The sequence below is a fragment of the Hyla sarda genome, chromosome 8 (assembly GCF_029499605.1).
Source record: "Hyla sarda isolate aHylSar1 chromosome 8, aHylSar1.hap1, whole genome shotgun sequence".
NCBI lineage: Eukaryota > Metazoa > Chordata > Amphibia > Anura > Hylidae > Hyla > Hyla sarda.
In genome coordinates, this window is record NC_079196.1 from 129,827,707 (window position 1) to 129,854,083 (window position 26,377).

The window sequence follows — 26,377 nt, forward strand, 5'->3', positions numbered from 1 at the left end:
GCAGGCATCCCGTGGCAATGCCTAGGGGGGTCCTGAGGCAATACCCCCCCATGTCGGCGATCACAGCAAATCGCTGGTCAATTTAGACCTCCGATTTGCCGCGATCCGGCTGACTACCAATGGCAGGAGGGGGTGCGGGGGGGTTAGAGTTCATTTCCCCCGCTCTGCCCAACCGATCGAAGTCTGGAAAGAGCGGGGGGGGGGGGGGGTACACGGGCGGCGAGGGGCCGGCACCAGGACCGGTGGAGGCAGCATACCGGAGCAGCGGCGGCAGCAGAGACATGCGGCCAGAAACTGCGCGTGGAGAAAGCTGCAGTGAAGATCGCGGTAAGTGACCTTCTCTGTGGCCTTCTAAAAGCTACAAAACTTCAACTCCCAGCATGCCCACACAGCCAAAGGCTGTCTGGGCATGCTGGGAGTTGTAGTTTTGCAACATCTGGAGGGTCACAGTTTGGAGACCACTGTGTAGTCGTCTCTAAACTGTGGTCCTCCAGATGTTGCAAAACTACAAATTTCAGCATGCACTGACTGTCTGGGCATGCTGGGAGTTGTAGTTTTGCAACATCTGAAATGGCACAGTTTGGAGACCACTATACGGTGGTCTCCAAACTGTAGCCCTCCAGATGTTGCAAAAGTACAATTCCCAGCATGCCCAGACAGTCAGGGATGCTGGGCGTGTAGTTCTGCAATATCTGGCCCTTCATATGTTGCAGAAGTACAACTCCCAGCGTGCCTGGACAGTCTGGGCATGCTAGGAGTTTTAGTTTTGCTACATCTGGAGGGCTACAATTTGTTGACCACTACTTAGCGGTCTCCAAACTGTTCTTCCCCAATTGTTGCATAACTACAACTCCTAGCATGTCCAGACTGTCCAGCTGAAGGGCCAGATATTGCAGAACTACACGCCCAGTATCCCTGACTGTCTGGCCATGCTGGGAATTGTAGTTTTGCAACAGCTGTAGGCACACTGGTTGGGAAACACTGAGCTAGCATCTGTTTCCTAACTCAGTGATTCCAACCCGTGTGCCTCCAGCTGTTATAAAACTACAACTCCCAGAATGCACTGACAGACCCTACATGCTGGGAGTTGTAGTTTTGCAACAGCTGGAGGCACACGGGTTGGAATCACTGAGCTAGAGTCTGTTTTCTAACTCAGTGGTTCCCCACCAGTGTGCCTACAGCTGTTGTAAAACTACAACTCCCAGCATGTACAGTCTGTCAGTGCATTCTGGGAGTTGTCATTTTGCCACAGCTGAAGATTTGGGGTGCCCCACATGTGAATGTACAGGTTACATGCACACGGACAGGTTTACAGTGGTTTTCCTTCAACTAGTTTGAGCTGCGGCAAATTTTCTGCCGCAGCTCAAACTCGCAGCGGAAAACTTACTGTGAACCCCCGCCTGTGGGAATGTACCCCAAAAACACTACATATACACCCCCATACATGTCTCCCCCCCCCCCCCCCCATTAAAACATCGCCTCCAGCTGTTGCAAAACGACAACTCCCAGTGTTGCTGGACAGCCCTAGACTGTCCTGGCAGGCTGGGAATCTTGCAACAGCTGGAGGTACCCTGTTTGGGAAACACTGCTGTAGGGTTTTGTTGGAGACAAGCCCCATCCTTGTAACCGGGTCCACCCCTATTGCAAATTCCATATTCAGGCCTCAAATGCGCATGGCGCTCAGCTAAGGGCCACTTATGGGGTATTTCCGTACTCGGGAGAAATTGTGTTACAAATTTTGGGGGGGGGGTTCTCCTTTTAACCCTTATGAAAAGGTAAAGTTGGGGGCTACACCAGCATGTTAGTGTAAAAACATTAAAATTATTACACTAACATGCTGGTGTTGCTCCATGCTTTTAATTTTCACTAAAGGTTAAAGGAGAAAAAGACCCCCAAGTACGGAAATACCCCGTATGTGTACGTAAAATGCTCTGCGGACGAACTACATGGCTCCAGAAAGTTACAGATTTGTAAATTACTTCTATTCAAAAATATTAACCCTTTGAGTACTTTAGAGCTGCTGAAGTTGAGTTGTTCTTTTCTGTCTAAGTTCTCTCTGATGACGTGTCTCGGGAACCGCCCAGTTTAGAAGCAAATCCCCATAGCAAACCTCTACTACTTCCTGAGACAAGCAGAGATGTCAGCAGAGAACACTGTTGCCAGACAGAAAATAACAACTCCACTTCAGCAGCTGATAATTATTGAAAGGGTTAAGATTTTTTAATAGAAGTAATTTACTAAACTTTCTGGAGACAGTTGATATAAAGTTTTTTCCTGGAATACCCCTTTAATTGGTGATTTGCACAGGGGTGGCTGATCGTTACAGCGGTTCTGAAAAAAAAAAACACCCACATGTGACCCCATTTTGGAAACTACACCCTCACAGAATGTAACAAGGGGTATAGTGAGCCTCAACAACCCACAGGTCTTTGACAAATATTCGTTAAAGTTGGACATGAAAATAAAAAAATTCTCCCTGAAATGCTGGTGTTGCCCCAAATTTTTCATTTTCACAAGGGGTAATAGGAAAAAAGCCCCCCCCCAAATTTGTAACCTCATTTCTTCTGAGTATATAAATACCCCATATGTGGATGTAAAGTGCTCTGCGGGCGAACTGCAATGCTCAGAAGAGAAGGGGCACCATTGGGCTTTTTGAGAGAGAATTAGGCTGGAATTGAAGACTGTGTGTTTACAAAGCCCCCATGGTGCCAGAACAGTGGACCCCCTCCACATGTGGACCCATTTTGTAAACTACACCCCTCACGGAATGTAACAAGGGGTGCAGTGAGCATTTACGCCCAACAGGTGATTGACAGATTTTTTGAGCAGTCGTCCGTAAAAATAAAAAATGTAATTTTTCATTTGCACAGCCCACTGTTCCAAAGATCTGTCAAATGCCAGTGGGGGTGTAAATGCTCACTGCACCCCTTAGTAAATTCTGTGAGGGGTGTAGTTTACAAAATAGTATGCCATGTGTTTTTTTTTTTTTTTTCTACTGTTCTGGCATCAAGGGGGCTTCCTAAATGGGACATGCCCCCAAAAACCATTTCAGCAAAATTCGCTCTCCAAAAGCCTTCTGAGCCCTCTAGTGCACCCGCAGAGCACTTTACATCCACATATGAGGTATTATGTTGTTTTTTGTTGCTGTTCTGGCACCATAGGGGCTTCCTAAATGTGACATACCCCTCAAAAATTTGCGACACATTAGTAAATCAGGGAGAAAAATACACGGAGTAAATTAGGAAACACTCAGAGATAAACCCGACACTATTAGTAAATGAGGGCCATTGTATTTGTGAATCAATGTATAATTTATTTGGAATGTCTGAAGCAGAGAGCGTCAAAGTTAGAAAAATGCAAAATTTTCTATTTCTTCATCAAATTTTGGAATTTTTCACCAAGAAATGATGCACGTATCGACAAAAATTTACCACTAACATAAAGTAACCCCTAAAAGCATCCCAGAGTTATTAATGCTTAAAGTGACAGTGGTCAGAATTGCAAAAAATGCTCCCATCCTTAGGTTTATAATGGGCTCCTACCCCAAGGGGTTAAGGACCTTGCAAATTTTTGTTGTTGCACTTCTATTGTTTAAATCAAGTTTTTATATTTAACCCCTTAAGGACCTTTGCCAGTTTTTGTTTTTGCTCTTTCGGTTAGCCGCCTCGCACTTTAATAGCCATAACACTTTTATTCTTTCATCTACAGACCCATATAAGGGTTTGTTTTTTGCGGGACCATATATAATTTGTAATGTTTTCCTTCATATGCTGCAAAATGGAAAACAAACTATTTGAGAGGTCAGCGTGATTACAACAATATCCAATTTGTATAGTTTATGTTTTACTTATTTTTTAAAATTCCAAACTTTTAAGAATTATTTTTACATTTCCTGACCCCTATATCTTTTTATTTTTTGTATTTTGGGCTGTGATCTTTAGTTTTTATTAGAACCATTTTGTTATTGATGGGACTTTTTGATCGCTTTTTACTTTATTTTTTGGGGGGATATGATGTGACCAAAAACACAATTCTGGGCTTTGGTATTTTTTACTTTTACAGCATTCACCGCACAGGATAAATAATGTTTTATGTTTTAATAGTTTGGACACACGCGGAGATTACGTCCGTACATATGTTTATTTTTATTATGTTTACATATTTTTTATATGGAAAATTGAAAAAGGAGGATGATTTAAACTTTTAGTAAGGAAATGAATACGTGTTAAACATTTATACATTTTTTTGTATACTTTATTGGTCCCCCCTAGGGGACTTTTAGGAGAGAGTATGAAATTCCTTATACAGATCAATGCAGTTCTATATGCTCTGCTTCAGACAAGCTCTATCAATTGCAGAGTCATGGCCAGGATCTAAGGAGAGGTGAGCCCTCCGGCTACCTCAACAGTCAATCCCCCCTATACCATCAACAACTGTATAAAGGTCCCATTAAACACTGCTCCAGCTTTGACAGCAGCGATCTAAAGAATTTACAGCCTGCTGAAGGGATCACCACATTTTGGCTATTAGAGGCGGCTCTCAGCTACTGGAATTAGCTGAGTGCCACCTGGTATGACGCAGAGCTCAAGTCAGGAGCCCACGCTATGCACCCTTAACAACACTATAAGGGGTATAGATGTCATGAGTCATTAAGGGGTTAAACATATTTTTAGAATTAAGAATTTTTGGTACCGTTTCTTTTAGTTTACAGTTCACTTAATCCTAAAATCTTGCAGTTTTCATTTTGGACACTAAGCCTAAAACTAAGCAGAAACTTTCTGTTCTGTTTGTGATAATAAGGAGGGTGTTGTTAGAAAGTGTACTGTACAGCATTACAGTGGAAGGTAACACAGATCATCATAATTTCTAAACCTCAGAGGTCAGCCTCCCCCTCCATGTGGAATGACATCTTCAAAGGGCACAGAGCACGGCCAGAAACCTTTCCCATTCATGTGAATGGGACAGCTCCTGTCTAAAAATGCCTATCGATTAATGCTGCTAAAAACAGCTCAGGCAAGATGCCAGGCCTGATAATGTTTGTACATTGTGTATATGTGTTATAGCAAGACCCTATGGCATTAAACATTTAACCTTTTTATACTTCCAAACACTAGTTGATCCAGGCAAACCAACTTTTAATTGGCTGAGACCCAATGTGCTGTTACTTGGAAAAAAGATTCTTCCTGACCCCTATGGACTATAGGATAGAACCCTGGAAAAACATTCAAAATTAACACAAGTTAGCCTACATATTGGTGTGAATTTATGAATGCTTGAAAACAGAAAACTATTGTTAATAATTTGTAAATAGTTTTGCAAGCTTTATTTCTGTGGAAAAAACCTTTTTTGCACAAAAATTTAGCAAAAATAGTTTTCTGGTATCGGGCATTGATAAATTCTTTCTAATGTGTTTTGCAAATGTGTTTTGCAGATAAGCTATCTAACACTTTTGTAAATCCACGTTTTCTTTCATCCTGGCTGAGCATGCTAACTTTATAGTTTAGTCACTAAAATAATTATTTTGAACTTAGTTTGAAGTTGAGTAACCCTTTAAAAGAAGTGCATTTTTGTTACAAAATGCGTTTCACGGAGTGACCACTTCTTCTGGCATCATGCCTGAAGAAATGGTTACTCCGCAAAACGCCTTACATAATGGGAAAATAAAGTTATCCTTAACTAAGAGACTCCCAGTGCCTGAATTGATCCTGCTCACTACCGGAGGTTTGTCCATTGTCTAATTTCTGGTATGTTACTATGAGACAAATTATGAATTTTATAGTAGGCAATATACCTGTCTCTGTTTTTGTTATTTTAGGTTGTTTCTGGAGGAGTTGCCAGCAATGAATATATTCGCAAAGTCTTAAGAAATTTAACAGATGATATGGATATGTCTTTGTTGTGTCCTCCACCACAACTCTGCACAGACAATGGTGTCATGATTGCCTGGTAAGATAGTAAGGTTGAACATTAAAGTTAAGCCCCTTTAGAGGTGTTATATAGTATCAAAAAAAATTAAAAAAATAAATATATATATATATATATATATATATATATATATATATATATATAAAAAACACGCCCCCACAATGTAAGATACAACAATGTAAGATACATTGATGCTATGCTTGCTGTCTGTGTACGTTTGTCGATTCTTTTTCTCTTGCTTTGATGCGTGGGTTGCCTTTCGGGGTTATTTATCATGGGTTATTTGCTGGTACCACTAACTAGTGATAGCATTGGTGCTCCTCACGGGATGGTATACGATTGCTAATTTTGGCGAATGTTCGCCTTCTTGTTCTATTTTGTTTTCAGTTTACCTACCTCAGTTGGGTAGTGTTTTATGACTTCGATGTATATCATGTGATGCAACTTGGTGTATCCTGTCGCTTGCATTCTGTATTTTGATGTATGGTCTCATGACCCTTTTCTATGTACTGTAGATATGCTTCGTGTTCACTTTAATGGGCCTGTGGTCTAACGTTATTTACTTTTCAATAAAACGAATTTAAAAAAAATAAAAAATAAAACACGCCCCCTCCATGCATCTCTATGGAAGAGTTGGAGATACAGCGTTTGGGCATCTCTGGCTCTCCCACAAAGATGCATGGAGGGGACGTGTTACTACAGCTTTATGCCGTGGTGGACACACTGCATTCATGCAGAGAGCCGGGCGCTGGTTAGGAGTTCCCAGGGGGTCCCAGCAGTCAGACACCACAAAATCCGACACTGTAGATAGGGGATATGTTTTTTTCTTATACTGGCCTACCTCCTATAGAAAGTGCCTGTTTCCATTTTTATATTTATGCCACTGGCAGCTGCAGATTATGAAGCCCTAGCCTGCTCCATACATCCTTACTCTGGTGCACTGTATATGCATGGAACAGTGCCTGAAGGCTTTCACTTGGTACAATTGAATGTATATGTATCTCCTATTGTACAGAAGACATAGGTAACCCAGAGTGATATTATGGGTTTACTCACAGGAGGACCTCTGGTAGACACAAACACTACCATTTTTTATTTTTTTTTTATATATAAAGCCTTTGATGCCTCTATCAGCTATTGCCTAGTGCTGATGAATAGCCATGGCAGCCAGAGATCTACCAAGAGTTTGTTTCTATTAGGTCATTACTTTATAGACGGGCTTTCAGGCTTAACATCCAGTTTTTGGTTTATTTTCATGCAAAAGCCTCTATTAAATGTCAGCAGTTTTTCAGCCACTTTTACATTAAAAATAAGTTTTTTTTAATGCTGGAAATATTGACCACAATATTGACTTTAGAGTTGTTTGCCTGTTTTTTGTGGGTCTATTCCTCAGTGTTACACAGTACTAAAAATTACAAAGCATTATTTACACTTTCAATAGTTTACAGCTTGAGCTGGTGGGATGTTAATTTTAGTGAACATTATTTTACAATTCTAAAGTGTCTAAAAAAAAATTTGTTAAATAGTATTCTTACATTTTTTTTTAGAATTTATTGTTTAATATAAATACATGTATGGTATCACTGTAATGATAATATTGTTAACTTTATATCATAAGGCACATGATATGAAAAAAAAAACTAAGAAACAAAATTGATGTCTTGTATAGTGCTAATAATTTTTACTGGGAAATATTTCATGTTTAAACAAAAGTTATTTTATTTAATAGGTCCATCAAGAATAAAGCGTTTCAGAGAATATTCCTCCCAATTAAATTAAATCACACGCACACGCACACACACACGCACACACACACACATATATTTTAAAACCTATTTTAAAATCTATTTTAAAACCTCGTTCATGAGATTTAGAACGTATAAAAATATATTGAACCAATAAATATCTGTAAAAAGTAGCCCCGAAGAGTATAATAAATAACAAAGAAATTCATATTAACATGTTAGCGGTAACATAACCCATTGCCATAGAGGCATTGGCTGATCAATGTTAGATTTAGGTCACCTGAGTAACTCTGGTGGATGGCATCTGCATGTGTACTGTCATTTTTGGCACTTTCCCCCACGTGTCTCTGTTTTTATGCTCAACATGCTTTTTCCAGGAGCTGCAATGTACCATACCATCTACCAATAACCTATTCCGAGATCCCAACTTTTCTTGCCTGACCTCCTTGATGCTGACATCAGGCCCTTTAGGTCTGGTGGATCATACCAGTATCAGTATTAAGTGGTGACCCGGTAACTTTTAGCAGCAAAAGTCCAGCTTCCACATCCTTAAAGAGGTTGCCTGATGAAGCTGCGCATGCTCAGCGAAACGCGTTGCATCTAATAAATCCATTGATTTTACTTGGCTGCTTGATGGTTCCTCTCTGCGCCAGACAAACTCCTGACTCCCTGGTCTTTCGGTTTTGATTAAAGAGGCACTGTCATTGTTAAAAACTTTTCATATATTGCAGGACTCAATATAATATGACATTTCACAATATACTCCTGTTAAAAAAATGTTTATATTTTCACCTGAAATTCAAGCTCAAAATAGCCACCACTAGGGGTCGCCTGTCTTTTAGCCAGACAGACTAGTCTAGATTTTACAGCATACTGGATACCGGCCATAAAGCATACCGGTATCCAGCATAGGAGATTTCTATTGTGTATGCAAAACTACAGATAAAGGATGTGTGGACATGCTGGGAGCTGTAGTTTTAAAACAGCTGGAGGCAACACTGCTCTAACACAGTTATTTACAAACATTGCAGCTTCAGTTGTTAAACTACAACTCCCAGCATGCTGAAAGTCAAAGCTTTCTCGGACTCCTGAATGGCAAAGTTGATCAGACATTCAGGAGTCTGTGAAAGATGAATGACGCATAGTGACAGCTATGCTGATTAGCATCCAGCTTTACTAGGAGAAGATAAAACGGATAGAACATGTATTCATAAAAATGCTGTACTTTTATCTAAAAAATCCTTGCACAAATTTTATAAAGATCTATTCATATATTTATACATTTTATCCTGTTATGAATTCACCATAATGTCTTCTGATTACTGCAGGCAAGCTCCAAGTATCTTCCTCTGACACATGACACAGAGTAGAGAGTACTGATTGGCTGACTGCACAGGCTTGCTCCTGTGAGGGAGACAGACTGACATGCCCCCTCCAGCCTGCACAATGAAAAAGTAACTCACCAGCAGATAAATGCTTATATCTCTGGATATATAGGTCTCAGAAACATAAAAATTATATGCACATGATCAGGATTGGGTCCTGAGTAACATATCACTTTTTTTGCACTATGACAGGTAAGCTTTAAGTGGGATTAAGTGAAAAATTAGAAGATACTTAGACTCCACAACTGAGTGTGGCTATAAGCTTATTAGGGTACACAGCAAGTCCACATGCATTTCTTTGTTACACCCTGGAATAGTTAGCAGGTTCAAAATTAACCAATGGAGACCGTATGATTGGCTTATCCTGAAATGTCCCCTGCTCCAATCTCTTGTTGTCAGAGGCAGGGAGAAGAAACCTGTAGCGGAGGAACAGTAGGAATTGTTTTCGGAGCTTCGAGGGGCTCGAGTAGCTAAATAGTATGTAGTGCAGGTGGAAAGGGGGTTCAAACAAGGCAGGTGTGTCCAAGGGCAACTTACTTTGAATGCCGTGCACATGAAGTTAAATGGCCGCTGGGACCCCCTGCAATCTCGGTACAGCACCCAGGCGTTCTGAATATTTTTGTTCAGAATGCTGGGTTCAGGAGACCGTGTTCATGACGTCACGCCATGCCCCCTCTATTCATGTGTGCGGAGGGGCGTGATGGCGGTGGTAGTTTGTCACGCCCTCTCCCATAGACATTAGACACACTCAAAGTTATCACCTAAGGAATGCTTCTAATATTTGTCTTACCTGTGATTATCAGTCCAGTTATATATTTTTCAAACAGTTTAATACCTTTTTTAAATACTGTACAATATGTAACAGAAGATTCACATTAAAAATTTAACACAATAATAAACTCACAACCTCATGGCCCAGGCCTATCACTAATTAGCCAATGCTTCTATTGAACATAGACAATAAGAAAGAGGAGGGCCCCTGTTTTATGTTATGCCTAATTATGCATTATAACTAAATAAAAAAATTGTAGAAACCTATTTTTTGTTGTTAATCGGTCACTGTTTTCTGATTGTATTTTTTTTTTATTATGACTTCTTTATTTAACAGTTTAATATATGTAACACAAAAGTGGTAGTTGTATGGAAACCACAAAAGAAGAATACAAAAAGCTTAAAAAAGGCAAATTTAATGTACATAATAACAAGTCAATATTCGGTTGACAAGGTCTGGTGAGGTACAGCTGATGGATAAGGCATGTAATATCCTTTGCGTCAGTTGAAAAAAGGCTGAAGTGAAGAGTTAGGGGAACACCTAAGTTAAGATAGAGGGAGGGTGTGGCCAAAGCAGACCTCCAATGGAGTTCTTAAACCTTGTACTATCAGTGGTAAACACAAACAAAAGAAAGAGAGAGAGAGCGAATGAATGAAGAGGTAGAAGAAGGAAAGAGTCAAATTCAGGACTGATTAGCATACAAAAAGGAAGACTAAGGAGTTGAGAAGAGTAGCAAGAGTAGAGGAGAAGATGGAAAAATGAGGAGGGGGAAGCTAAAGAGATGTTTCCCTCTATGGGCCAAGGAAATCTGTATCTAAAGAGAAGCGATAGTAAAAGCTCTAAGTAAAAGTCTTAAAGGACAACTGTAGTACAAGACTTTTATATATTCCTTTGCCCGGGTCTCAAAAATGAACAAAATAAACTTTCTCGCCTTCGGCGTATCACCGGCCGCAGCGATGTCCCGCTCCGGCCAGTGATAGGCTGAGCCTACTGTCATGTAAGGAGCTCTGGACCGCTTCTTACTTGACAGTGGACTCAGCCTATCACCGGCCGGGGCGGGACATCGCTGCGACCGGTGATACGCCGACGGCTCTGAGGCGTCCCTCTCCCCAGGAAGTTGAATGAGGTTAGCACCGCTGGACTGTGAGGCCTGTACTGGACCGAGGGGGGAACGTAGGAAGGTGAGTTAAAGTGTATTTTGTTTGTTTTTAAGGCCCGGGCACAGGAATATATAAAAGTCTTGCACTACAGTTGTCCTTTAACTCCTTAAGGACATAGGGCGTACCTGTACGCCCTACGCCTGGTCCCGGGGTTTAAAACTGGGTCACGCTAATCATAGCCGGGACCCTGGGCTAACAGCACGCAGCATCGATCGTTGTGCTGAGCGCTGTTAACCATTCAGACGCAGTGATCAAAGTTGACCGCCGCGTCTGAAAACGAAAGTAAATGCTTCCCGGCAGCTCAGTCGGGCTGATCGGGACATCACGATAAAATCGCAATGTTCCGATCAGCTGGGACACAGGCCGAGGTCTCATTACCTGTCTCCGCCGCGTCCGATCATCGATTGATTGCTCCAAGCCTGAGCTACAGGCTTGAGCAATCAAGCCCCTATCTGACTGATCCGTGCAATGCTATGGCTTTGCAGGGAACAGCATAGGAGATCAGTGTGTGCAGTGCTATAGCTCCCTTTAGGAGCTATAGCACTGCAAAAAAAAGGTGAAAAAAAAAAAGTTAACAAAGGTCATTTGACCCCTTCCCTAATAAAAGTTTGAATCACCCCCCTTTTCCCATAAAAAAAAACTGTGTAAATAAAAATAAACATGTGGTATCGCCGCGTGCGAAAATGTCCGAACTATAAAAATATATCATTAATTAAATCGCACGGTCAATGGCGTGCGCGCAAAAAAATTCCTAAGTCCAAAATAGTGTATTTTTGGTACCAATAAAAACTTCAGAACACGGCGCAAAAAATGAGTCCCCATACGGGCCCGTACGCGGAAAAATATAAGTTATAGGGGTTAGAAGATGAGAATTTTTAACATATACATTTTCCTGCATGTTGTTATGATTTTTTTCTGAAGTACGACAATATCCAACTTATATAAGTAGGGTATCATTTTAACCGTATGGACCTACAGAATAAAGATAAGGTGTTATTTTTACCGAAAAATGCACTGCGTAGAAACAGAAGCCCCCAAAAGTTACAAAATGCCACATGAGAGATGAGGAGTAACAGGAGCGATCAAGGAAGCATCTTGGCAATGGGAAGTGGTTACAGTGGAGGTTTAAACAGTGTTACATACAGGTTTAAAAGTGTGTACAGGAGTAGCCCCAACTTTTTCCTGTGACTTTTTTTTTCTATTGTCTTTCCCCCTTCACATTAAGTCCGTTGAAAAGAACCCTGTTGGTCATATGCCATAGTACAGCAGACAGAGTGAAATAAAAACATGGATTAACAGTGCTGGTTTCTGAAGTAGTATAAGCAAGGGAGAAAGGGGATAAGGTGCAGGGGCTGCAGAGGAATAAGGAGGAAGAGAGCAAGGAAACATACAACATGCAATGACAGGGTCACCAGCCAAAACATCCCAAATAGTATTGGAGGATCCCAAATGAAGAAAAGTGGCTAATCTAGGGATACAGGAAAAGTCTCAAGTAATTGGCCAGCCATCCAAGAGCCGGTGAGTCGAGGACCCGCATCGGGGCCCCTAGGAGGCAAAGCAGCCTTGTCACCAGGGAGCAATGAAAGGAATGTGGAGGGAAGGGAATAAAGAGAAAGGAAAGGGGGGTGGGTGATGTACAAGGTCCAATGTCCCTTCCAAGGACCCAATGCTTAGCACAAAATCACAGTCCACTTAGCAACTCATGTAGTCACCTAAGGCAGGAACACTCAAACAGAACCACTGAGTTCCTAATAGGGGAAGACAATGCAGCAGGGTTATCTTCAAGCCTGTAAAGAGTCCGTAAAGCATCCACAGAAGGCTATCCAGCAGTTGTATATTTCATCTTGTCCACCTTGAATCATGGGACAATCTAGGTAAGTTTTGGTAAATTGTTGCTCCGTTGCACAGGGAGCCATGAGGGGATATCCAGGGGTTCAATTTCTCATAAAGGCCTTATCCAGGCGAGCAACACAAATTTTTTCCCCATCTTTGGGAATAGAGAGCCTGATAGGGTACAGCCACATGTATGGCTGCCTCAGCTCCCGTAGGTGCTGGAGCAGCGGGTTTAGGACACATCGTTTGGCCACAGTGGAGGGTGTAATATCCTTGAATATCTTCACCGAGACCCCTTCAAAAGAGAGTCTAAGCCTCTCAAAGTAGCATGGCAAATAGCTGGCGAGCCACCAATGGTAAGGCATCTGAGGTGTAGGACTCTGAAACTTCTTTTAATCCTCTCATGATTTCTTCTACGGTTTACTTGGTCCTTTAGCGAAAGAAATGCTTTATTAAGCTATTAGCCATTATTCCACATGGCTGTGGGGAAAGCTCTCACGAGAATTCCTACATCTCTGTATTACTAGCAGGGACCAGCGCCATCTTCGGCTGCCACGCCTGGCTTTTAGAAGGCTTCTTTTTCAAGAATCAAAGAAAGACTTCAAAGGAACCGGGCTCCACGGCGCTGAACGACCACAACAGGTGAACCATAAAAGGAGTTTATTTGACCAGAATGCAACGCGTTTCGCTGCTCATGCGCAGCTTCATCAGGCATGACAGGTGGAGAATACAACCGACTTAGGTAAAAAAACATTAACCCATTAATTAACAGAGCATAGGGAGGTAACCACCCCCTGTATTTTTTTCAACTATAGATCCATACTGCGAGTCGCCGGGGGCCGCCACGCAGGGTAAGAACCACAGCAAGTCGCAGTATGTGACCTTACACACCGCAGCACTCGGCTCACAGAGAATGTAGCATATAACTACATGTACAATAAAATATTGCATTCAATACAAGAAAAATATGTATATAAAAAATCTCGCATGTAAAAAGATAATGAACATGTACAATTAAAAAACATGTATATATCTTGCAAAGAGTAGTAATACATTATATATATAATTAAAAAGAACAAATAGTTATCAAACATTTTCTATTGATTCATTAAGTCCCTGAGGGATTAAAGTTGCCAATTTAAAAATCCAGTAGGGTTCACGGTTTATTAATTTTTGATAACTGTTAGGGGTGGTTATTGGAATGGTTTCTAAGATAGTAAGTTGTAGATCATTAACGTTATAATTATGTATTGTGGAAAAATTAAAAGATATACTATGTAATAAGAAAATATTTTTTATGTTGGACCTATGTTTACACATACGTTTACACAGTTTGAATTGTGCGACCGACATACTGTAACTGGCAACTACAGTTCAAAAGTTATATAGCATACTGTGTATCACAACTCACGTTATATTCAATAGGAAATGTTCGATTAGTTTGGTTAGACTGAAATTTATATTTAGGAATACCAATCATGGAGCAACATAGACAACGTGGTCTCTTGCAGGGAAAACAACCCAATAATGCTTTGAAAGAAGTTGGAATTTCACTGTTATTATTTTTCAATCTATTCGGAGCTATCATACTTTGCAGATTTCTAGACCTACGAAATGTCACACCTGGATTAGAAGGTATAACATTTTTTAAAACGGGATCACCACATAGGATAGGCCAATTACGTTGCAGAATATTTTCAATTAAAAAACGTAATTGGCCTATCCCATGTGGTGACACCATTTAAAAAAATGTTATACCTTCTAATCCAGGTGACATTTCGTAGGTCTAGAAATCTGCAAGTATGATAGCTCCGAATAGATTGAAAAATAATAACAGTGAAATTCCAACTTCTTTCAAAACATTATTGGATTGTTTTCCCTGCAAGAGACCACGTTGTCTATGTTGCTAAATGATTGGTATTACTTAATATAAATTTCAGTCTAACCAAACTAATCGAACATTTCCTATTGAATATAACGTGAGTTGTGGGGGCGTGGCCTGGCAGACGGACTGTATGGACTCATAGCTACATAGCTCCTGAGCTAAGCGACTGGATTTAGGCGACTGTCAGCGGCTGAACCTCTACAATTAACTACAGAGGTGTCGGACCCTCTCCTGATCAAGATGACACATCGCAAGAGGGGTAAATAGTCGGGAAGACGTAAAAAACTTACTGATTTCTACAGCACTGCAGGCCGTGGTGGAAACCAAGATGGCGCTGCCTCCTCACAGCGCGCGTCTTCTTCGGCATCTTCTTATAGCAGCAGGCGGGACCGCAGCAGGCGGGGCGCCTTAAGCCCAGCTCGGAGCCGCAGAAGCTCCTCTCTCCCGTCTGACAACCCACTTACTCAGATGGAGACACCTATGGAAAGCAGATCTCCGCACGCAGAAGCAGATTCCCCAACTGACACTTGGCAGGTACGTGCCCCTGCTGTCTCTGCTCCAGCATCCCCAGCGTCAGATAGCCCGGTGAATCAGAGGCCGCGGCTGTCCTCCCCTGAAGGAGAGACTGTTCAAACCCCTGCTTTGCTATTAACCCCTGCTCTGAGTGATGATCTATTCGCCGCATTCTCTACCACGGAACCCCCAGTTTCTGAGACAACCCTGAAGTCCATGCTGCAAGCCTTAAGTTCTTCTATACATAGGATCATTGTGCACTCTTTGCACCCACTGCAGACATCTGTAAATGAGCTGTGTGCTAGAGTGGATCATACAGAAACTAAACTGGCTGAATATGCGAGTTCACATAATGACCTAATTGATGCCCACTACAATCTTGAATCTGAAGTGCAAACTCTAAGATCAAAAGTGGCAGACATTGAGGACAGGTCGCAACGGAATAATGTAAAACTGCGGGGAATACCTGAAACTGTGGCACCTAAAGACCTCACTGCATATATTCAGAGATTGATTAAAAGTATCCTGCCGGACTGTTCTCAAAGGGATCTACTGCTGGACAGAGCCCACAGGGTACCAAAACCTAAGCATTTGGCAGATGATATACCCAGAGACGTGCTGGTTAGGGTGCATTTCTATCACATTAAAGATGCCCTGATGTACAGAGCTAGACAACGAGATGCTCTTCCGGATGAATTCAGCTCTGTGTCTTTATATACTGACCTTTCTGCTGTGACGCTTCAAACGCGCAGACAACTCCAACCAGTAACAATGGCTCTCCGGAATGCAATAATGCCTTACAAGTGGGGTTATCCTACCCGCTTATTAATCCACAAGGATGGAGTAACGCATGCAATTCACTCATTGGGATGAAGGGTCCAGTCTCTTACAAAAATGGGGATTATCCGTGGTTAACCCGACTGATAAACAAAGATCGTCCCCGAGATCTGTTCAAGCTTACTGGCAAATTGCAGGGAAATCGCATAGAGGTCACCGCTGAATAGCATTCTTAAAGTTCTGGACTTTCCCTGATATCCTATGTGGTCCAAGTCTGGCATTCAGGAGACTTTGTCATCCCTCCAACCTGATGGTGCCCAGTCACCGTCTATTTCCTGTTTCTATAGAATGGTTCACCTGAGAACCGACCTTACTGTTGTTCTATTAGTGTTGTTGTGTTTTGTTTGTTTTTGTCAGGTACTAAAGGAGACAACTTTGAAGACATTGAACTTTCCCATACCAACTACTCTACATTATTGCCTACCAGGAGATGGGGACATATGGAAGCATCATCTATATATAGTATGGTACTAACTGTTATGTCTCTAAATGTAAATGGACTGAATGTGCCGGCAAAACGCTCCTATTTATGGGCAGAGGCAAAAGTAACTAATTGCGATGTCTTGTGTGTACAGGAAACACATATCCTTTCGCAGGATGCCTTCAGGGTTAAGCATAATGGTTTTCCACATGTTTTTCAGTCTCACTATGACACGAAGTCAAGGGGAGTCTTGATTGCGATCAAAAATACTGTTGCATTCACCCTACTCAACAGTGTAATAGACCCACATGGTAGATACATAATTTTAGTGTGCACTATAAATAATACGGTTTATACAATGGCTTCTATTTATGCGCCTAATAAGGGTCAAATACGATTCTGTAATAAAGTGTTTAGACTTCTTTCCAAACATAAAAAGGGTTCCCTGGTCCTATGCGGGGATTTTAATGCGGTCCCAGATGCTGACCTAGACGTATCCTCATTGTCCCGCACTAGACCAATTTCAATATCTAAGCTTATTCATAGAGAAGAGCTGTATGACACATGGAGACTTCTCCACACCACTGAGAGGGATTTTTCCCATTACTCTGCAACATATAATTCATATTCGCGCATAGATTTGTGCTTAGTGGATAGGACAGCTCTGCGGTTTTTAAAATCTGCAACTATTGAGCCACTTAGATGGTCAGATCATGCCCCACTAGGAACACTACATACCTATGGAGGTGTAACGATTTCCTTATGAACCATAATCGGTATGGAATGGAGATAGAAAAAGACTTACATACATATTTCACAACCAAGCGACATCTGACATATCTAAAGCTACAATTTGGAATGCGCACAAAGCTTACATTAGAGGTAGTTTTATTAAGCTAGGCCACGCGTACAAAAAATTTAAAACTGAACAGCTAGATACTCTACTAACTAAGCAACATACACTTGAACAACAAAATAAAATAGCGCCCTCCAATAGTATAGCAGCAGAATTAAATAAAGTGAGATCTGAAATAAGGACCCACTTTATAGAACAATATGCTAAATCCCTTCATAAACTTAAAGCGAAGTATTATGCGCATAATAACAAAGCAGGTAAATTACTTGCCAACAGGCTAAAAGAGAGGCAAACAAACTCTAGGATCCCTTACCTGAAAGACGACTTTGGTGGGGGGAAAATATATCATCCGCAACTTATAGCTGACAAATTCATGACATATTATGCTGGACTATATAACTTAAGCGCAGGACATTTAGTTCGTGCTCCTACTGAGGAGGACATAAATACTTTTTTGAGAACACAAAAACTCCCACGTTTATCCTCCATACAGCTGTCTTCCCTAAATTCCCCTATAACTCAGGAAGAAATAAATTTAATTAATTACCTCTCTCCCTCTTGGTAAGTCACCGGGCCCAGATGGTCTTAGCACGGCCTATTATAAACGATTCCGTACTACTCTTCTCCCCCATCTACATGCGTTCTTAGCACACACCTTTAGCTCGGGTGAACTTCCTAAAGAAAATCAATCCGCTTTAATTGTCACCCTTCCAAAACCGGGTAAAACTCCTGATACCCCAAGTAACTTCCGCCCTATATCACTACTAAATGTAGATCTAAAATTATTTGCCAAACTGCTTGCATCCAGAATGGCGCCGCTATTAGCCCTATTAATAAACAAAGACCAAGTAGGCTTTATTAAAGGCAGACAAACATATGACAATACCCGTAGAGTACTTAATATATTGCATTATGTGGAGACCAATCAGATTCCTACACTGTTTCTGTCCCTTGATGCCGAGAAGGCGTTCGACCGGGTTAACTGGTCGTTCGCCTTCTCGGTACTTTCCGTTATGGGGGTGAAGGGAGCGGCTCTTGGAGTAATCAAGGCCCTATATACAGCGCCTAACGCTAAAGTATTCACAAACGGCACTCTGTCTAGGGAATTTTTAATTACAAATGGAACTCGGCAGGGCTGCCCATTGTCGCCTTTAATTTTTATTTTATGTTTAGACTTTTAATTATGCAAAAGTCACAGATCTTACCCATTCATGTTTCGAGTGCGGCAAGAACCTCTTTGTCAGCTAGATATCCCTTAGACTGGAGAGATGATTACATTACATACCTAGGTGTCAAACTGACCCCTTCCTTTGACGCGCTGTTTAGACAAAACTACACCCCTTTTTTAATTGAATTACGTAAGGAATTGGATAATTTAGGTAAATATGAAGTGTATTGGGCGAGGAAAATAGCAGCTTTTAAGATGCTGCTACTCCCTAAATTATTATATTTATATCGTACATTACTAATCTCCCTCCCGACCTCGTACCATACTCAACTTAAATCATTACTGAACAAATTTGTTTGGTCATCTAAAAAACCAAGGGTGTCGTGGGGAGTGATGTGCCTAAATAAACAGAAAGGGGGTATTGGATTGCCGGATTTACAGAAATATTATAATGCTACACTAATCTCCCAATTTAAAACTCTTTGGTCAGATGTCCCCGCTATGCCTTGGATACAAATAGAAAGCACATTAGTAAATGTAACACAGCCTAGAACTATTTTGTATCTTTCATTGTGGGGCCTGAAGATGCCCCAGAAAATTTCACCTCTGACGCTAGCTGGGTTACAGTGCTGGACAAGGCTTCACAATAGTCATGGTGCTGTGCAGCTCTCCTATCCAATTCATACGCCCCTATCCATAATCGCTCATACTAGTCCTGACTTAGATGTATCCTCCTGCATTAGGTGTAATGTTACCTGTCTTGGTGACATATGTAAGAGAGGTGTGATGCGCTCCTTTACTGATCTTTGCTCCACTTACGCAATATCCACTAAAGATTTCTATAAATATCTACGTATTAGACATATACTAGAGTCAAGTAAATCCAGAGTATGGAGATACTCTCAGGAAGGTTTTCGCTTATTTCAATTAGCAATAAAAGGCCTTAAACCTATATACCCTCTTGGACACGCAAGTGGAGTATTTTAAAAGGACCCCCTTTGTTAAATGGGAGCAAGAATTAGCATGTAATATCTCGGAGGCTGAGTGGGTACAATCAACCAAATGGATGTCTAGATCCCTAGGGTGTGTTTCACACTAAGAAGCAGCATTGAAAACGAGACTACAATGGTACCTCACTCCCTCGCGACTATCAAAAATGTTTCCAGAGACTTCGAACCTATGTTGGAGGGGATGTGGTCAATTAGGGACTCTATACCATGTACTATGGCAATGCCCGAAAATGATTCGCTTTTGGGAAAACATAGATGTAGTATTGAAACAATTATTCAGATTAACGGGGTCTTTATCCCCCAAATTAGCTCTCCTCTTGGTGGGGGTACACGAACTGCCAGTCTCAATGAGAATTCTAATCTGTAAAGTCCTAACCATAGCTAAATTGATTATTACACGTAGATGGAAATCTGATGAACCACCATCAGTGACAGAAGTAATCTCTCTTCTTAATGTTGCTTATAAATATGAAAGAGCGATAGCATACTCAGAAAGCTGCGTAGACAAATTCAAATCTACATGGATTACTTGGAAAATTTCTGAGTACTATGTACCTTGACTGTAACAGTCTTTATTTTTATTTTTTTCTCTTTAAAGTGTCTATCCTACTCTACTTTACTAACACAAAGGTGATGTGAACCTTGTTGTTGTATGTATGCTTATACGTTTTCAATATACCTGACATAAGTTGTTTACTGTATTCTATATGTTGTTACATTTGGGAAAATCCTCAATAAAAAGATTTAAATGAATATAACGTGAGTTGTGATACACAGTATGCTATATATATTTTGAACTGTAGTTGCCAGTCACAGTATGTCAAACTGTGCGATCACGTATGTGTAAACATAGGTCCAACATAAAAAATAATTTATTACATAGTATATCTCGTCATTTTTCCACAATACATAAAAATAACGTTAATGATCTACAACTTACTATCTTAGAAACCATTCCAATAACCACCCCTAACCGTTATCAAAAATTTATCAACTGTGAATCCTGCTGGATTTTTAAATTGGCAACTTTAATCCCTCAGGGACTTAATGAATCAATAGAAAATGTGAGCCGAGTGCTGCGGTGTGTCGAGTGCTTCGTTACAATTGCCATCTCCCCCGGCAACCCGCAGCACGGCTCATTATTAGTTTAACACTATATTTTTTATGTCTATTACAATACGTGTCTTTATGCATCTTTTGTAAGGTCACACACTGCGACTTGCCGTGGTTCTTACCCTTCGTGGCGGCCCCCGGTGACTCGCAGTATGGATCTATAGTTGAAAAAATAAAGGGGGTGGTTACCTCCCTATGCTCTGTTAATTAATGGGTTAATGTTTTTTACCCAAGTCGGTTGTATTCTCCACCTGTCATGCCTGATGAAGCTGCGCAGCGAAACGCGTTGCATTCTGGTCAAATAAACTCCTTTTATGGTACACCTGTTGTGATTGTTCAGCCCCGTGGAGCCGATTTCCTTTGAAGTCTTTCTTTGATATTGCCGTATATCTACCGGAGGGCAGCAGTCGACCGAGGATAATTCTATGCTTTATCATTGTTGTGTATGAAGTTGCACAACCACCCAGGGTGAGCAATTTATCCATATTCTTATCTCACCACGGGATCGTAACACTACTACTCTATGGAGTGCCTGTCTCTTCTATTTCTTTTTCAAGAAGGGTTTCACATCAGATTGAATTTATGAGGTATAAAGGTGCCAGGAGTGTCCTCAAGGTGATCTTGGCCCCTCCTACCGGCTGTTAAGCTCAGTGTGGGGAGGGAGGCACAGTTATGCAGCCATCCAGCTCAATGATTAAGCTTACCACCACTGTTTGTACATTTTTGTATGAGTAATAGTATTGTACACTTTACAGCAGCAACATGAATATAGGAAACAGTAGACTGGAGGATACTCATTGACTTTGTTAGAAAAGTTTCCTAGGCTTGTTCTGTGACCTATACAGAAATCCTTGTATTGGAGGATATCTATGACAAACATCTATTGAAAAATTATTGAAAAGCTATTCCATATAAAGTAACAGTAAAGAAGACGACTGCACTCACCATTCAAAGGAACTTTATTAAGATGTTCCAGGCATGACAAGCAGGTGCAGTAGTGGAGGCGGGGAACATAACCGGGACAGACTGTTTCACGCTCCCACAGCGCTTCTTCTAACCGGTATACGACTAACGCACAAAACGTCATAAATAGGCATCAAGGTCAGCGGCATCATAATCGCGTGTCAAAATAAATGGAATTGGCAAGTAGCGACGGAGGACCCAAAATCCAGTTTGCAAGCCAGAAGAGAGGAGGCGGGGGGCGTATTTTCTGTCCTGCAATGTGAAGCTAGCCGTAATGGGGATTAAATCCCTTGAACAAAGGATTATATTCCTGGCTGAAAAAGAGCGCCGTCTCTTTTGGACTATCAACTCTTTAGAGTCCTATGTTGTCAGTGAACGCACACCTCGGGGATTGCAGCTATACAAATTCCTTCTCAGTTCACTGAAGACCCCCAATTCATGTTTGAGAGGGATCAGGCACATTTAGAGCACGCCCAGAATTTGACAAGAATTGTCTTTAAACAAAAATAAATCTGAATACGAAGGAATAACAACATACCTGGGCAAAACAAAAACAGAATATTGCACGAGGGTTAGTGAGACAGCATACAATTAATTTCTCAAGAAATTAGAAAAGAAGATTTCTGTGGCTCAGTCAGAAATTATGGAACGAAAAAGGGAAAAGTTGATCAGGGATAAAGCAGACTACGATGCTTCACAGATATTCACCTGGAACAGGAGAACCAATAAACATTGCAGAACACCATTTAACCGGAGACGAGGCAATCAGTGACGCCAACCATCCGACTTTTGGACATCTGACTCTGATGGGAGTCAGTCGGATGAAGTTACTCACCCTCCTAAAACAGATCACAAGTCTTTTACCCATATTGAGAAGAAGAGCACCCCCACAGTTTCCATCCCTTTAGGAAAAGTCAGAAGGGGGAGAGGGAGAAAGAGAAAGCACATCCCAGTTAAAGAGGAAAGGGGTGTCCTGGAAGGACTGGAGACATCTAATAACATCGTAGTCAACTGAAGGCAACCAGAAAAATAAATTTACATAAAGCATTTAAAAGGGGTAATATGAATGCATCTAATAAGATCTATAAAGAAGTTCTCGCTGTAATTGGTCCTCTTCGATTCTCCCCAATCTTGGGGAAACCCCAGATGATCGTGAGATCTTAAACACATTGTGTTTTCTGTCTGATGAACCTATGCCCACTCCTTCTGCCACCGGAGAGGTTCTAGCCTTTTGAGGAGGTAACCCTTCTACATACTCTCTCTCTAGTTCTATTGACCTGTTCACACATGCGGTGGAACAAGACGTGAAGGCGTTAATTTACCCTCAACAGAGAAGTAACCTGTCCGATGGCGAGAAGAGGGCATTGAAATGGCTAAAATCGAGGCCGGATTTGCGAGTCATTAAACCCTTAAGGACGCAGACCATTTGGTCCTTAAGGACGCAGACAATTTCATTTTTACGTTTTCCTTCTTTCCTCCTCGCTTTCAAAAAAAATCATAACTCTTTTTATATTTTGATCCAGACTAGTATGAGGGCTTGTTTTTTTGCGCGACCAGTTGTCCATTGTAATGCCATCACTCACTTTACCATAAAACGTATGGCGCAACAAAAAAAAACTATTTGTGTGGGGAGATTAAAAAGAAAACCGAAATTTTGCTAATTTTGGAAGGTTTTGTTTTCACTCTTTGGGTCAATACGAATAAAATAATATCCATGAGAACATACTTTTCTATTACTGTTGCGCTTAAAAAAAACACACTTTCTAACCAAATTGGTACGTTAAAGATCCCCCTGTTTTGAAGACCTATAACTTTTTCATTTTTCCGTATAAGCAGCGGTATGAGGGCTAATTTTTTTGCGCCGTGATCTGTACTTTTTATTGATACCATATTTGCTTATATAAAACTTTTAATACATTTTTTATACATTTTTTTTTTAATACAATGTTATAAAAAAGCAGCAATTTTTAGACTTTTTTCGTTCACGCTGTTCACCGTACGGTATCATTAACATTTTATTTTAATAGTTCAGATATTTACGCACATGGCGATACCAAATATGTATATAAAATATTTTTTTTAACACATTTTGGGGTTGAAATAGGGAAAATGGGACAATTTACATTTTTATTGGGGGAGGGGGTTTTTCACACCCTCATTCCGCCGCATATATATGGAAAAAGAAAAAGTTATAGATCAGCAAATTAGAGAGATTTTAAATGCACTAATAGAGGTACAATAATGGAAAAGTATGTACTCATGGGTATCATTTTAATTGTATTGACCCACAGAATAAAGAAAGCATGTCTATTTTACCAAAAAGTGTACAGCATAAAAAAAACTTCCAAAATTTGCTAAATTATCAATTTCCCCACACACAGTATTTTTTTGGTAGCGCCATACATTTTATGGTAAAATGAGTGATGTCATTACAAAGGACAACTGGTCACACAAAAAGCAAGCCCTCATAGTAACATAGTAACATAGTTCATGAGGTTGAAAAAAGACCAGAGTCCATCAAGTTCAACCTATATCCCTAATGAGTTGATCCAGAGGAAGGCAAAAAACCCTCATACTAGAGGTAAAAATTCCTTCCCGACTCCAAATATGGCAGTCAGAATAAGTCCCTGGATCAACGTTTAGTCCCTAAAAATCTAGTATACATAACCAGCGATGTTATTACCCTCCAATAATGCATCCAGACCCCTTTTGAACTCTTACAGAGTTCACCATGACCATCAGAGAATTTCACAGTCTCACTGCTCTTACAGTAAAGAACCCCCGTCTGTGCTGGTGTAGAAACCTTCTTTCCTCTAAATATAGAGGATGCCCCCTTGTTATAGATACAGTCCTGGGTATAAATAGATCATGGGAGACATCTCTGTACTGTCCACTGATATATTTATACATAGTTATTAGGTCTCCCCTAAGCCTTCTTTTTTCTAAACTAAATAACCCTAATTCTGATAATCTTTCTGGGTACTGTAGTCCTCCCATTTCCCGTATTAATCTGGTTGCCTGTTTTTGAACCCTCTCCAGCTCCACTATATCTTACTTGTACACTGGTGCCCGGTACTGTACACAGTATTCTATGTGTGGTCTGACTAGTGATTTGTACAGCGGTAGAATTATTTCCTTGTTGTGGGCATCGATGCCCCTATTGATGCACCCCATGATTTTATTAGCCTTGGCAGCAGCTGCCTGACACTGGTCACTTCAGCTAAATTTACTGTTGACTAAGACTCCTAAGTCCTTTTCCATGTCAGTCGTCCCAAGTGTTCTCCCATTTAATACATAATCCCAGCCCGGATTTTTCCTCCCCATGTGCATTACCTTACATTTATCAGTGTTGAGCCTCATTTGCCACTTCTCAGTCCAAACCTCCAACCTATCCAAATCCATTTGTAACAGTGCACTGTTCTCTATAGTGTTTACCGCTTTACAGAGTTTAGTATCATCTGCAAAGATTTTTACTTTACTATTCAACCCCTCTACAAGGTCATTAATAAATATATTAAACAGAACAGGACCCAAGACTGACCCCTGTCAAAATAAGTACCATTAATAACCACCCTTTGTTTCCTATCACTGAGCCAGTTACTTACCCACTTAAACACATTCTCCCCCAGCCCCATCCTTCTCATTTTGTGCACCAACCTTTTATGAGGCACCGTATCAAATGCTTTGGAAAAATCCAGATATACGACATCCAGCGATTTCCCCTGGTCCAGTCTGGAGCTCACCTCCTCATAGAAGCTGATCAGGTTAGTTTGACAGGACCGATCCCTCATAAAGCCATGCTGATATGGGGGTCATACGTTTATTTTTATTAAGATACTCCAAAATAGCATCTCTTAGAAAACCCTCAAACAATTTACATACAACAGAGGTTAAACTAACAGGCCTATAATACTAGTCTGTGGTTGAAAATATAAAAGAGTTATGATTTTTAGAATTTGAGGAGGAAAAAACGAAAGCGTAAAAATAAAATTGTCCTTATGGCCCAAATGGGCTGAGTCCTTAAGGGGTTAAACTCACCTGAGGCAAGTAACAGCTGGGGACAATATAAAAATCACACCTGAAGCAGATAAGGAGAAAAGTTCGCTTAGTCTTTGCATTGTGTGTCTGTGTGCCACACTAAGCATGGACAACAGAAAGAGGAGAAGAGAACTGTCTGAGGACTTGAGAACCAAAATTGTGGAAAAATATCAACAATCTCAAGGTTACAAGTCCATCTCCAGAGATCTAGATTTGCCTTTGTCCACAGTACGCAACATTATCAAGAAGTTTTCAACCCATGGCACTGTAGCTAATCTCCCTGGATGTGGACAGAAGAGGAAAATTGATGAAATGTGTCAACGCAGGATAGTCCGGATGGTGGATAAGCACCCCCAAACAACTTCCAAAGATATTCAAGCTGTCCTGCAGGCTCAGGGAGCATCAGATTCAGCGCAAACTATCTGTCGACATTTAAATGAAATTAAACGTTATGACAGGAGACCCATTTATGGCAAGACTACATTTTGCCAAAATGAACTTGAACTTGAGTAAGCCAAAATCATTCTGGGTAAACGTCTTGTGGACAGATGAGACCAAGATAGAGCTTTTTGGTAAAGCACATCATTCTACTGTTTACCGAAAACGGAATTAGGCCTACAAAGAAATGAACACAGTACCTACAGTGAAAAATGCTGGAGGTCCAATGAGGTTTTGGGCTTGTTTTGCTGCCTCTGGCACTGGGTGCCTTGAATGTGTGCAAGGCATCATGAAATCTGAGGATTACCAATGGAT

The 26,377-nt window shown here is 40.9% G+C and overlaps 1 protein-coding gene across 1 annotated transcript in view; it reads left to right on the top strand.

Annotated features, from left to right (window-relative positions):
- The window catches only part of OSGEPL1 (O-sialoglycoprotein endopeptidase like 1), a 227,730-nt gene that overhangs the window by 127,536 nt on the left and 73,817 nt on the right, over positions 1 to 26,377 (top strand). The window contains exon 6 of the mRNA XM_056533917.1: positions 5,816 to 5,946. Within this exon, the coding sequence (XP_056389892.1) occupies positions 5,816 to 5,946 (131 nt within the window). The remainder of the gene's footprint in view (positions 1 to 5,815; positions 5,947 to 26,377) is intronic.